The following is a 12500-nucleotide window of genomic DNA, read 5'->3' as shown; positions in this document are numbered from 1 at the left end:
CCCTCCCAAAGACCTGACCTGGTCAGGGTCAGCACTCATGGCTGAGAACTTTTTGCATTCTCTTCCCCCTGCCCCTGGCGCCACTTTAGGAGTCAAGCAGATCACCCTCCCTCCAAAGTCCCAGGATGGCCCCACCTGCCAATGCTTGACCACAGCTGGCAGTCCTGTTCCCTTACGACTTCCCAGCCTCTCCCCAGACTCCTCTCCTCCTCCAGGAGGTCCTTTAACCAGCCTTGGGTAACATGGGCCAAGCCCTCCCCATTCCTGGGAGCTTCTTCTAGATGCTTTATGGTATATCTCTGTCTTCCCCAAGCACCCAAAGTGGATCACCTAACTTAGGATGTTATTTTGACCAGGGCAGAGGGCAGAGGGCAGGGGGGCTCTCTCCTCTCTCTGCTCCTGGAAGCTTACCCTCTCCTAATAGAGTCCACGAGCTCCCTGGCTTGGCTAGCATCCCTTTCACTTTCCTGATTCGTGTTAAGCTTTCGGTCCACAAAGATCCCCAAGCCTGGGTCTTTTTCAGAGAAGCTCCACACATTACCCCCCACACACACACATAAACACACAAGGCTCTCACAAGGACAACCCTGATCAGCATAAAAAATTGCTCAGAAACCAAAGGTTCAAGGTCACTCTCTGCCCTTTGTATCAGAGTACTGAGTAAAGGCCCCCATCGGCCTGGAGACAGCGGCCCCCCTTCAGAGACATTCCGCTTGCCCCCGAGTCCTGCCTAGCACAGGCTGTGCGCATAGTAGGCTCTTAACGAGTCATCCCTAGGGGCTCTCAGTGCTCCCTGCTTTCTCTGCTGTGCCCATTGGAATGTGAGCTGCCACCAAGGAGCTTGCAAAGCCAAAGAATGAAGGGGAACATCCTTGGGCGCCCCTGGGGAAGGGGCCCCGAGCTCTGCAGCTAGAGAGAGCAGGGAGGCCCCTGTTCAGAGACAGATGATGAGGCTGGAAATGAGGAATTGCATGTAGAGATACAGCTGCCAGTGTAGACCTGGCCACGCGCCTGCCCGCCCCCCGTCAGCTCTGGTGGCTCCCGTTGCCTGCCTCCCCTCTCTCTCCAAGCTGGCTCCTCTACCTTCTGCACCCTGGGTCCGGCCCCAGAGGCCCGGCCTCTGCTCCTTGCCAGCTTTCCTTCCTGTGACTTTCTCCCGGCTGCCCCACCAGGCTTGGAACCCCCTGCCCTCTCCTCCTGCCCAATCCAGGATCAGCCTTCCTTCAAAGATGCCTTTCCTGCTCCTGCCCCTCCCCCCCTCCGCTCCACCAGCACTGGGGCCCCTCCCCTGCCTGGCACTAGTGCTACAGGCTCGCGTGTCTGGGCGCACCTTGAGGACAGGCCATCTGCACCCCCAGTGCCTTGTGCCAGGAGTGCTTGGCAGGGAGTTAGCCCTCAGGAAGCCTCGGCTGGTGGATTAAGCTTGTTCTGTGACCCTGGGGATGGCTTGGGCTGAGGGTGAGGGGGCCCAGGGAACCTGGTGTGCTATATGAGGAAGGACTTTGAGACCCTGGCAGGAGCCTGGGCTTGGAGTTCCAAGGCCTGAGCGCGAAGCTCGGCTTCTCGTCTGCTCTGGGATCTGGGCCACTATGACCTCTGTGGGCCTCGGTTTCCCCAAGAGCCCAGGGTCGGGACCCTTCTAAACTGTGGCGGGCTCCCCATTCCCAGACACTCCCCACGATGGCCACTGGAGGGAGCCTTGTTTGGGGAGCACCCAAAAACCCTGCCGGGACATGAACACCTCAGGAGATTCCCCGAGGGCTGCGGCCGGCTCTCAGCCCACCGGGCTGGACCACAGGCTCTGCTTCCTGAGCCGCCCAGGGCTCCCCCATCCCCCCTCCTTCCTTTCTCCCTCCCTCCCTTCCTGACCCCACCGGGAGGTTTTCCAGTGGGTGCAGAGACCCCAGGACGTGCAATGGGGTAGGCGTGTGCTCGGGCCCAGCGGGGAGAAGCGAGCGCTGGGTCGGCGGCAGCGGCGTGGGCCTGCCCTCCCTCCCCCCGCCGCCCCCCGCCAGCCACGGGCATGCACACTTACAGAGTAATGGTGGACAGCTCTGACATCCTGCAAGAGTGCTGCTGAGCCCGCTTTGGCCTGCAGTAACATTTCTGCACGCAGTTGCTAAGTGCGACAAGATGAGCGTTTCCGTCAGCTGGGAGAAACTGAGGCACGTTCAGTTCAACACTTCTCACGGCCGCCACGCCCAAAGGCCACTCGCCGGCCAAGCCACGGGTGGGGGCGGGGAAGCGGAGGCCCCATGCGGGAAGCACACACAGCCACAACACTCGGCACGCGGACGGGAGGGGGCATTTATCACCGACATGTTAGGAAGGCGAGGTGCTGGGGGCGTCCCAAGGGGGTTTGGGGAGCGCCTCCAAGGCTCCGGGTCCTCGGGGCGCGCTCCAACCCGGTGGGGCTGGGGTTGGGCAGGGAAAGGTGGGGGGGCCCTGCTCCTCGCTCCCCTCCTCCACCCCCCTCCCCGGGCTCCCATCCCTGACATCTGAAGAGACCCAGGCTAGAAATCCCTGGAAACGGAAACTTCCTAAGAGCCCCAGGAGGGCGGTGGAGAAATACGGAAGGCGAAAGACGAGGAGATCCCAGCCCCCGTCCTAGTCCTGCTGAGAACGCCTTGAGGCCGGGTCTTCCTGGGAGCGCCCATCTCCAAGAACCACCTGCCCGAGCCTCACAGCGCCCACGGCCCAGAGCCAGCCTCCGCCCTCTCCAGGGGACTTCCAACTCTCTCCTTCCTTGGCAGCCCCACGGGCTAATTCTGCTTCCACTTCCCCAGGGTGCGCCCCATTTCCTGGACCCAAAAATTCTGGCTTCTCCTTCCAAGGGAGAAGAGGAAAGCTCTAGATCCCGGCTGGGTTCTGGCCTCCAGGAGGAGGCCGCCTTGTTTTTCTCGCCTAGACAAAGCTCCTGGGAGCTGTTCTGGATTAATTCTCGCACTGGGATCGGATCTTGTTCCGGTTCCCCTATGTCTCTACCAGCGTCTCCTGCTCTGAGTCACTAGCGGTCCCTGGCCCTCGGGAGCCGTTGTCCCGCCCAGCCCTCTCTCAGCCAAAGGGCCCGGGAGTCGGAGACCACTGAGCCCGCCCCCCATGGGGCTCACCTCGCCACCACCCGCCCAACGCCTGCCCGAGCCTTTGCCCCAGGGTTCCTCCGGAGAGGAAGCCAGCGTTCCCAGCCCGTGTTCTGCCTGGGGGTCAGCTCCAGCTTTGCCGCCGGCACCCATTGCTGTCCTTGCTTTCTGGAGCCGGCAGGCCCCGCCTGACTCCCCTCCCCGGCTCCTTGTGGATAGCTTAGGGGAGCCACCGCCCCTCCTGAGCCTCTCCAGGGCCCGTGACCCCATTCCTTCCCCAGTCTTCCCATGGCGCTTCATCCACCTCCTCGCTCTTCCCCGAACATTCTCTAGCTCCTTTATTCCTTCCCAGGATGCAACGGGGAGAGCCAAGCCCGAGCCTTCACATGGAACCGCGTCCACAACGCGATGTCTTTCCTAACGTGGCCCGGGAGCCTGAACTCTCCTCCCCCCGACGGAACCCTGGCTCAACTGCCAGCCGCCTCCTCGCTCATCCGGATCGTGGGGTGTGTTTTTTAAATATGAATTTCAAACTTTGCATTTCAGTCAAATTTCCCCGCGGTAGCTTCGAGCCCAGTCGGCAGCAGCTTTTACCCCGGCTCCGCCACCGGCTCAGCCGGTCCTTCAGGCGCCTTCAGATGCCACAAGCAGGGGGAGCCGTGGCCATGGAAGGCCGGGCTGCTTCACGGCGCCTACGAAGTTGTCCCCGAGCCGTCAGGCCTCGGCGCTCCGGCCCATCGTCCGGCCGCACTCCCCTTTCTGCCCACTAGTACGGCCTGGAAGCCCGCGCTTTGAAGGTGTAACCTGGCGCACGCGCCGTCGCTCCTCCCATCAGTGGGACCAGACTGAAAAGGTCCCGCGTGTCTTGGGGCCGCTGCTTCCCCTTCTAAACGTCTGCACTCTGCATCGGCCGCCACTCCTAGAATGTTGCCAGCTCAGGGCGTCCCAGCTGCCCATCCTCTAACCCAGATTGTTCCTCTGCAGGGTCACACCTGGCACAGTCACAGGGCGCAGTCACACCGGGCGCACTCACCCACGCCGGGCACTCACCCACACCGGGGGCACCCACGCCGGGCATTCACCCACGCTGGGGGCACCCACACCGGGGGCACCCACGCCGGGCTGGGCGCACTCACCCACGCTGGGGCACTCACCCACACCGGGCGCAGTCACCCACGCTGGGGCACTCACCCACACTGGGGGCACTCACCCACGCGGGGGGCACTCACCCACGCCGGGCGCACTCACCCACACCGGGTGCAGTCACCCACGCTGGGGCACTCACCCACGCCGGGGCACTCACCCACGCCGGGCTGGGGCACTCACCCACACCGGGCGCACTCACCCAAGCTGGGCGCAGTCACCCACGCTGGGGCACTCACCCACGCCGGGCTGGGCGCACTCACTCACACCGGGCACAGTCGCTCACCGGGCGCACTCACACCGGCCAGCTCTCCCAGGTCCCGAGGACGGGCTTGCTCAATGTTTTCTTGCCACGTCCCTCACTTCTGACTGACTCCCGACACAGCCTCTCCTTGTAGGAGGCCGGGACTTTACCCCGAGGGTCCCTGGCAGACTTTACAACTGGACCCACCCCAGATTGGCCTCTCTCGCTGTAGTCCCCCCAAGGGCGCCTGGGGGCGATGCACATCCTGCCCCTTCTGGGCTCCCTCTCTTATCCCCCTTCTTAACCCCCCACCGTCCCCACAGTTCACTCCGGGCTCTCGGGCCCAGACTGGAGGAGTCCTTAGCTGTTCGCTGGGTCCTCCTTCCCTTGGTGACGAGTTCCCAGTTTTCATTTCCTTCTCATGTTTGGTCTCCAGAATTTCATGCTGGAGTTCACCTCCCAGCTCTGAGGCCGACCGCCCCCCCAGACCTGGGCTCCCACAGTTGCTCCTGGCCTCAGCCCCGGCCCCTCCCCCGCCTGGAAGTTCACTTCAACCCTCAGACTCGTACTGGGCTGCTGACGTCTCCCCGAACCTCCATTTGGGGGAAAGCCTATGGGCCCATCGTGCCTCCGTTTCTCCTTGGACTGGTCCAGATTCTCTGGATTTTCTTCTGCCAGAGCCTGGAATAGACACTCGCTCCTCCTGTCCTTTCAGCTCCTTCTTAGGCTCTGTCTTCGTGGACCAGAATTATGAAGGCGGCCATTGTCCCACTTCTTTTTGCCTTTATAATCACAGTGCTTGCCCCAGGGCCACCTCCTTGGTAAGAGCTTAATAAATGCTTGGTGACTCCTCTCAAAGAGTCCTGGGAAACTCATGTTCCCCAAGTCCCAGACCGTCCTCTCATTTCTGCTTGGAATTATGGGAAAGCTCATTGTTTCAAATGAGGTCCAGAGCAGCCGCTCCACGGGCTGCTTCCTGCGCCTTCTGAAGATCAAGCCTCAGTTTCCCTTTTTGTACATCAGCAACTTTTGTGCCAGACAGAGGGCAGCCCCCAAAGCCCTAGAGGGTGCGTGGGAGGGAGAGAAGGTCAAGCCGGCGTGAAGGATGAGGTTTGTCCAGGGCCCATCAGGGATGTGGGTTCATCAGCCCAGCCTCAGCCCAGCTCCGATGAGTATTGCGGGCGGCACTGATGAAATGGACTTGAGGGGAAGGAAAAGCTCCCTGTGAGGATTTAACCAAAGTTTAAAAGGATTTTTGCAAGTTGAGACCAAGGGGTAAAGCACAGGCTTATTCTCAGCTTGGGGGGTCTTGTCGCATCCCTGCTGGCACGCCCCCCACCATGTGTGATGGGGGGGGAATCGCTTCCGTGGCCTCACCTGCTCTGCTTTTGGGGAAACGCTTTGTTTTGCTTTGAGCCGGCAGCTTCTGGTTAATTAGGAAGCGTGAATGTGCTGGGAGAGCTCATTAACTTTTGAGTGCCCGTCGAGAGGGTGAGTGGGTGAGCGTGAGCGTGTGTGTACGTGTGTGCGCACACCCGCTCAGACACTACATGTAAAAAGGCGGCAATAATGCAGGAGTGCCCAGTGCACAGGCCTGCCACAGACGTCAGATGACACAGTGGACGGGAAGCTCTTTGGAGGCAGCTCCCTGCGGGGGAGGGGGGGGGCAGGGTCTGCTCTTGGGCCTGCAGGAAGCACCGAATGAGACAATCTTGCGGTGCCTGGGCGAGGATGATGGCGCGGGGACGATCTGAGCAGCAGGAGGGCGGGCACCCGTTGCTTAGTCCCCCTTTGCCCAGCCCCTCCCGACCTGCCCCTCTGCTAGCCCGACTTCCACTTGCCAAGCCTCCTTTTGCCAGAGGACCCCGTGTGCGTTGAGACGACGCCAGCCTGTGGCACTTTCCACCCCGAAATCCCGGTGCCCAAAGTCTCTTTTCCTTTTCCCAATGACTGAGCTTCCTCCGCCAGGTACGGGCCTCCTCAGCAAGGAATCACTGGGCAGAGGGGCCCGCAAACCTGGAACCCAAAGGAGGAACAGAGACAAAGCCTGGGGAGAGTGCTGCTGGGAAGCTGGGAGAGCGGACACTAGCAAGGACCCTGGGAGGGAGACCCAGAAAAAGACCTGGAAGAAGCCAGGAAGAACATGGCAAAAGCAATCACTGCCCTCCCTCTGAGAGCGGGCTGCGGGGGGCGTGCAGGGATCGAGAAGCCCCAAAGGGGCCTGTGGAGAGACATGGCTTTGAGAGAATCAACAAGGAGCTCAAGGGAAATAAAGAAGCCCCAGGTGGGGAGGGGGAGAGGGGGATTGCCTAGAGAACAGGCTCAGGCTGAACTAAAGGAAAATGAACTCACTGCACAGCTTAGCGAGAGAGTCCCGGACCCCTGTTCAGAAGTCCCGTCAGTCCCAGCCCTGTGGCCTGGCCCTAACTCTGTCAGCGCTTGTTTTGTGACTTTAGGAAGTCTGTGAACCTCTGCTGTTCCTCCATCTGAAAAGGGGCTGGCCTTCTGGGGTCAGCTTCAGGTGAGGATATCCCCCAAGGAGGGGGCCTTGCCCCAGGTCCTGAAGGCTTTGTTCTGCTTTCCTTAAAGAGATGCCAGAAGGAGGATCGGAGTTGGGGGAATTCCTCAAAAGGTTCCTGTGCCCATGAGCCAGGGGTCACGGACCCTCTACGGCTGCCTGGCCAGGGGGCTTAGTAATGGTGGGCCCCTCTGGTCTCATCCGGGCCGGTCCTCCCACAAGAGACCGTTATGAGGCACAACTTTTGCCAAAGCTTATCTCAGTGGCACGCTCTCTGCCAATCCGGGACCAGCTCCGTGCCAAGATGAGCCCCGCCCAGGTTCAAACCAAGATGACGTGGGGAACGACCCTGAGGAAGCAGGCCCATGTTCTGTACCCACGTGAGGGGCTGCCACCAGGCTCTGCTCACTCACTCGACCTCACCCGCACGCAGCCACGGACCAGGGCGTAACGGCGAGGAAAACCAAGATGGTGAGTCTACTTTTGGCCTCTCTGCAAGTAGGAGCAGGAGATGTGGAAAAGGCTTGAGCTGAATAAGAAGGAAAAGGCAATTGTGCCCGTATTGGATGGTTTGGTCTTGTGAAAAAATAAAGAGACCAAAAAAAAAAAAATTAAGAGCATCCTGCAAGTTGTTTAAGTGGAATCCAAGATTTCACTTGACTTCTGTGAGCAAAGGTTGAAGAAAGAGCAGGACTGGGGACAGTCAGGGAAGACTGATGTGTGAAAGACTCAGAGAAGGAAAAAGAGAAGAGCTTTGCATTGGAGGAAGAAAGGAAGAATGGTGGTGTGGACTTAGACTGGAGGCTCTTCCTGAAGAGGGAATCCTCGGAGGAGGACGCAGCTGCTGGCCTTCCAGGAGGTGAGCTAGGAGTACAGAGGCTTCCAAGGAGAAACTGCCCAGTGAGGTCAGAGGGAAAGGCCAAGAGTGGCCAGTGATTCTTCGCTGAAGGGAAGCAAGGCAATGATGGAGGGTGGGCCGTTGTCCAGGACTTGAGGTATCCCAGGGGGCCTCCAAGATGGCCCACTTCTGGTAATCCATCCAAGCCCAAGGGATACTGTCGGAAGGAACCTAAGAGCATTGCCCAAAATAACGGTCTTGAGCAATAAAATGAAGACCAGAGTGCTTTAGATCGTGTGTCCCACCCCCCCCCCCGGCTGCCCTGCAAAGCTAAGGAAAGCAGAGGAAAAACAATGTTGGGGAGCAAATAGCTTGCTAAAAAGGCAGTTGGACTTCTGAACTCTGGATTAAAATGTAGGAATGACATAGTCTGGGCTACACGTAAAGCCTGCTTAAGAAAGCCTGGCAATAATGAATTTGCCTGCGTCATCTTGGCAAATCTAAACAAAAGAGCTTTTCAATAAAAAATGATGGAAGATGAAAAAAAAAAAACAAACCACTTTGTAATCCACCAAGCTGGATACCATTGGGAATGAGTGCATGGAAATAAGAGCTCGAGATTCCCTGGAGATTCCAAGATAAAATCCAGGAAAAGAGAATGGGAATGTGTGAGTGTCTGTGTGTATGTATGTGTGTGGCTTCCACAAGCAAAGGTCAAATGTCGATGCAATGAATGAGAGGTTAATGCAAAGGAGGCAAACAAGCACTGAGACATGGTAGGTGGCAGCCATGGAAATGTCGCTCCGGAGAGGTGGACAGGGAAATGTCCGGCGGGGCAGAGCTGTATATTAGGAGGGGATCATTATATCTTTTCCCCCTTGGGGAGATGCAAGAACTAGGGGGAGAAAATATGATGGGGAGAATTTGCATGAAGATCAAGAGAGGGAAACAGAAGTGATTTTGTCAGCTGCAGACCACTGAGGCAGAAAGAAGGAATAAATGAGGACCATGAGAAACGTGCCAGAAGCATGAGTCACATGCAGGATAGAGTGCTGGGGGGGCGATTATTCAGCCAGCCACTGGAGGATATTCTCTCTGTGAGAAGCAGAAGAGCTGCTAATTTCTTGATTTGCCTTAATGATAACTTCATTCTTCAAAGGTGGGACAAGTAACAAGGGAAACATCAGGTACTGGATTTGATTCTCACTAATAGGAAAGAATGAGTTGTTGTGATAGAAATGATGGGAAGCTTAGGGAGAAGAGCTGGCCCCCTCCTAGAACCTGTGATAGAGGAGAAAGAACATCTGGACACGATTAGGCAAGGACTCCAGCTCTGAGAAAAGAGCTCTCAAAGGGTTCAGAGGAAGGGTACAACTCCCAGAAGTCAGCCCAGGAGGGATGGGAGATGCTCAAGAAGGGAAGCAATCATGGACCTTACTTAACACCACATACCAAGATTAGATCAAAATGGGTTCATGATTTAAGCATAAAGAATGAGATCATAAATAAATTAGAAGGAACATAGGATAGTTTAGGTCTCAGACCGGTGGAGGAGGAAGGAGTTTGTGACCAAAGAAAAACTAGAGATCATTATTGATCACAAAATAGAAAATTTTGATTATATCAAGTTAAAAAGCTTTTGTACAAACAAAATTAATGCAGACAACATTAGAAGGGAAGCAATAAGCTGGGAAAACATTTTTACAGTAATAAAGGCCTCATTTCCAAAATATATAGAGAACTGACTCTAATTTATAAGAAATCAAGTCATTCTCCAATTGATAACTGGTCAAAGGATATGAACAGACAATTCTCAGATGATGAAATTGAAACTATTTCTAGCCATATGAAAAAAAAAGCTCTAATTTACTATTAATCAGAGAAATGCAAATGAAGACAACTCTGAGATACCACTACACACCTGTCAGATTTGGCTAGAATGACAGGAAAAGATAATGATGAATGTTGGAGGGGATGTGGGAAAATTGGAATACTGATGTATTGTTGGTGGAGTTGTGAAAGAATCCAACCATTCTGGAGAATGATTTAGAACTAAGCTCAAAAAGTTGCCAAACTGTGCATACCCTTTGATCCAGCAGTGTTACTACTGGGCTTATATCCCAAAGAGATTTTAAAGAAGGGAAAGGGACCTGTATGTGCAAGAGTGTTTATGGCAGCCCTTTTTGTAGTGGCCAGAAACTGGAAAATGAATGGATGCCCATCCATTGGAGAATGGCTGAATAAATTGTAGTTTATGAATATTATTGTTCTATAAGAAAGACCAGCAGGATGATTTCAGAGAGGGCTGGGGAGACTTACAGGAACTGATGCTGAGTGAAATGAGCAGGAGATTATTATACTTCAACAACAATACTGTATGATGATCAGTCCTGATGGACGTGGCCTCTCCAACAATGAGAGGAACCAAATCAGCTCCAACAGAGCAGTGATGAACTGCACCAGCGAAAGAAGTCTGGGAGATGAGTGTGGACCACAATACAGCATTTGCACTCGTTCTGTTATTGTTCACTTGCATTTTTGTTTTTCTTCCCAGGTTATTTCTACCTTTCTAAATCCGATTTTTCTTGTGCAACAAGAGAACTGTATAAGCATCTACACATCCATTGTATTTAAAATATACTTTAACATATCTAAAATGTACAAGACTCCCTGCCATCTAGAGGAGGGGGTGGAGAGGAGGGGAAAAGTTGGAACAGAAGTGAGTTCAAGGGACAATGTAAAAATTGCCCACGCGTATGTTCTGTCAATAAAAAGCTATAATAAAAAAAAAAAAAAAAAAAAGAAGGGAAGCCATCTCAGTGAGGAGGAAGAATGGAAGTTCTCTGAAGAGACAGTTACAGATGCACTGAGAGCTCATCAGCCCCATCAGACAGAGGGTCGCGGAGGAAGCGCAGTCCGTTAGCAAGCGGAGCAGCTGAACCAACCTAGGCAAGGGGAGTGAGTGCGGCCTGAGGCAGGGGGATTTCTCAAGGAAGCCGGGATTGAAAAAGCAGAGAGCCATTGTGGGCGGGGCTGAAGGGAGAGGCTCCCCCACTTGTGGCTCCGGATCTTTGGACCTGGCTCAGCCGAGCGCACAGCCCCCCCATCGTCCCCCTGGGGCACGGCAGCTTCCCCCACCCCCACCCCCCATCCCCCTGGAGCCAGCAGCCCCTGGTTGGCCCCCTGCTCAGTGTCCCCAATCTAGACGGGTCCCAGTCAGGAAGTTCCTGGGCTCTCGGCTCGCCCACGGGCCAGCTCCCCTTCCCCCCTCTCGGCCAAGTCCGCCCCTCCCCACCCCCAGAGAGACAGTTTCCACTCAACTCATACCAGCCTCCCTCAGGCGGGGAGCTGTCCAGCACCGGAGCCGCTCCTGAGGGAGTCCCGCAGAGCTCCGCTAGAGAAGCTCCGACAGGGTGGGACTGACCCCCCCCCCCATCGGGGCCTTTTAGAATCTAGGCTCCAGTTTGGGAGAGGACTCGGGGTGGGAGGCACAGGCTGGCCAGAACCCAGCCCCCTCACAGAAGATTCCTCCTGGGAACCTCCCAGTTCTAGGTCTCTAACGGAGCAGCCCAGAGCTCCTGATGCCATCCTCTCCCCCTCCCTCCTCGGTTCTGCATCTCCTCTTCCCCTTCCTCCTCCTCCCTCTTCCTCCTCTCCTGCAAATGCCTTCTCTTTTTTCTCTTGTCTCTTCCTCTTCCATCTTTCCTCCTCTCCTGCTTTCTCCTCTTCCTCTTGTCTTTCTTCTCCTGTCTCCTCCTTTTCTAACTTTCCTCCTCTCCTGCTTTCTCCTCTTGCTCTTTATTCTTCTCCTTCTCTTCCTCTTCTGTCTCTTTCTCCTCCTGTCTCCTCTTCTTTCTTCCTCTCCTGTTTTCTCTTCTTCCTTTCTCCTCTTCCTTCTCTCTCTTCCTCTTCTTTCTCCTCCTGTTTCCTCCTCTTCCATCTTTCCTCCTCTCCTGCTTTCTCCTCTTGCTCTTTATTCTCCTCCTCCTCTTCCTCTTCTGTCTCTTTCTCCTCCTGTCTCCTCTTCTCTTTCCTCCTCTCCTGTTCTTTCTCCTCTTCCTTTCTCCTCCTCCTCTTCCTCTTCTGTCTCTTTCCTCCCGTGTCCTCCTCTTCTTTCCTCCTCTCCTGCTCTTTCTCTTTCTCTTCTGTCTCCTCTTCCTCCTCTTTTACCTTTCCCTCTTCATTAACCATTCACATTCCACTCAGAGACAGAACCACAAGGACTCAGACAGGCTGCTCTGACCTCGGGGGCTCAGACAGGGGGCTCGCTGACCCGCAAACCCCGGCCTCCTCAGCTTGCTCTCGGCAGAGGAAGCCCTGCTCGTGGAAGGCCCCGGCTGAGCAGCCCAGAGACTCAGAGGCCTCTCCAGCGTTTGCTGATGGGATCGGGAGACACAGGGAGGCAGGCTCCCTGGAGCATCCCCAGGCGCCACGGCCAACACTCCGCTGCCTCTCTATGATAAGATGCTCACGACTCTCAGCTAGTCCCCAGGACTAGGTGGGCCCCCAGGTGGGCACAGCTGCCCTCGCCCTAGGGAGCACTGACCTCCTGGAGCTCTCAGATGTATTATCTCGTTCGGAACTTTTATGAGTTGGGGTTGCTCTCATTTTCCAGACGGGGAAACAGGCTTAGAAAGGAGAAGTAATTTACCCAGGATCTGTCCAGGCAGGATTTGA

At 55.8% G+C, this 12500-nt stretch overlaps 1 protein-coding gene across 5 annotated transcripts in view; it reads right to left on the bottom strand.

The window, feature by feature from the left end:
* ADCYAP1R1 (ADCYAP receptor type I) overlaps positions 1 to 12500 on the bottom strand; it is an 86151-nt gene that overhangs the window by 14191 nt on the left and 59460 nt on the right. For 3 of the 5 annotated variants that reach the window (XR_012485065.1, XM_074284570.1, XM_074284569.1), the window contains exon 13: positions 2036 to 2119. The exons of the other annotated variants lie outside the window; for them this stretch is intronic. Coding sequence is in view for 2 of the 3 variants with exons in the window: in XM_074284570.1 (XP_074140671.1) it covers positions 2036 to 2119 (84 nt within the window). In the remaining variant the exon portion in view is untranslated. The remainder of the gene's footprint in view (positions 1 to 2035; positions 2120 to 12500) is intronic. 5 annotated transcript variants of the gene reach the window in all.

This window comes from Sminthopsis crassicaudata, chromosome 1 (genome assembly GCF_048593235.1).
Source record: "Sminthopsis crassicaudata isolate SCR6 chromosome 1, ASM4859323v1, whole genome shotgun sequence".
NCBI lineage: Eukaryota > Metazoa > Chordata > Mammalia > Dasyuromorphia > Dasyuridae > Sminthopsis > Sminthopsis crassicaudata.
This window is presented reverse-complemented; position numbering and strand designations above follow the sequence as displayed.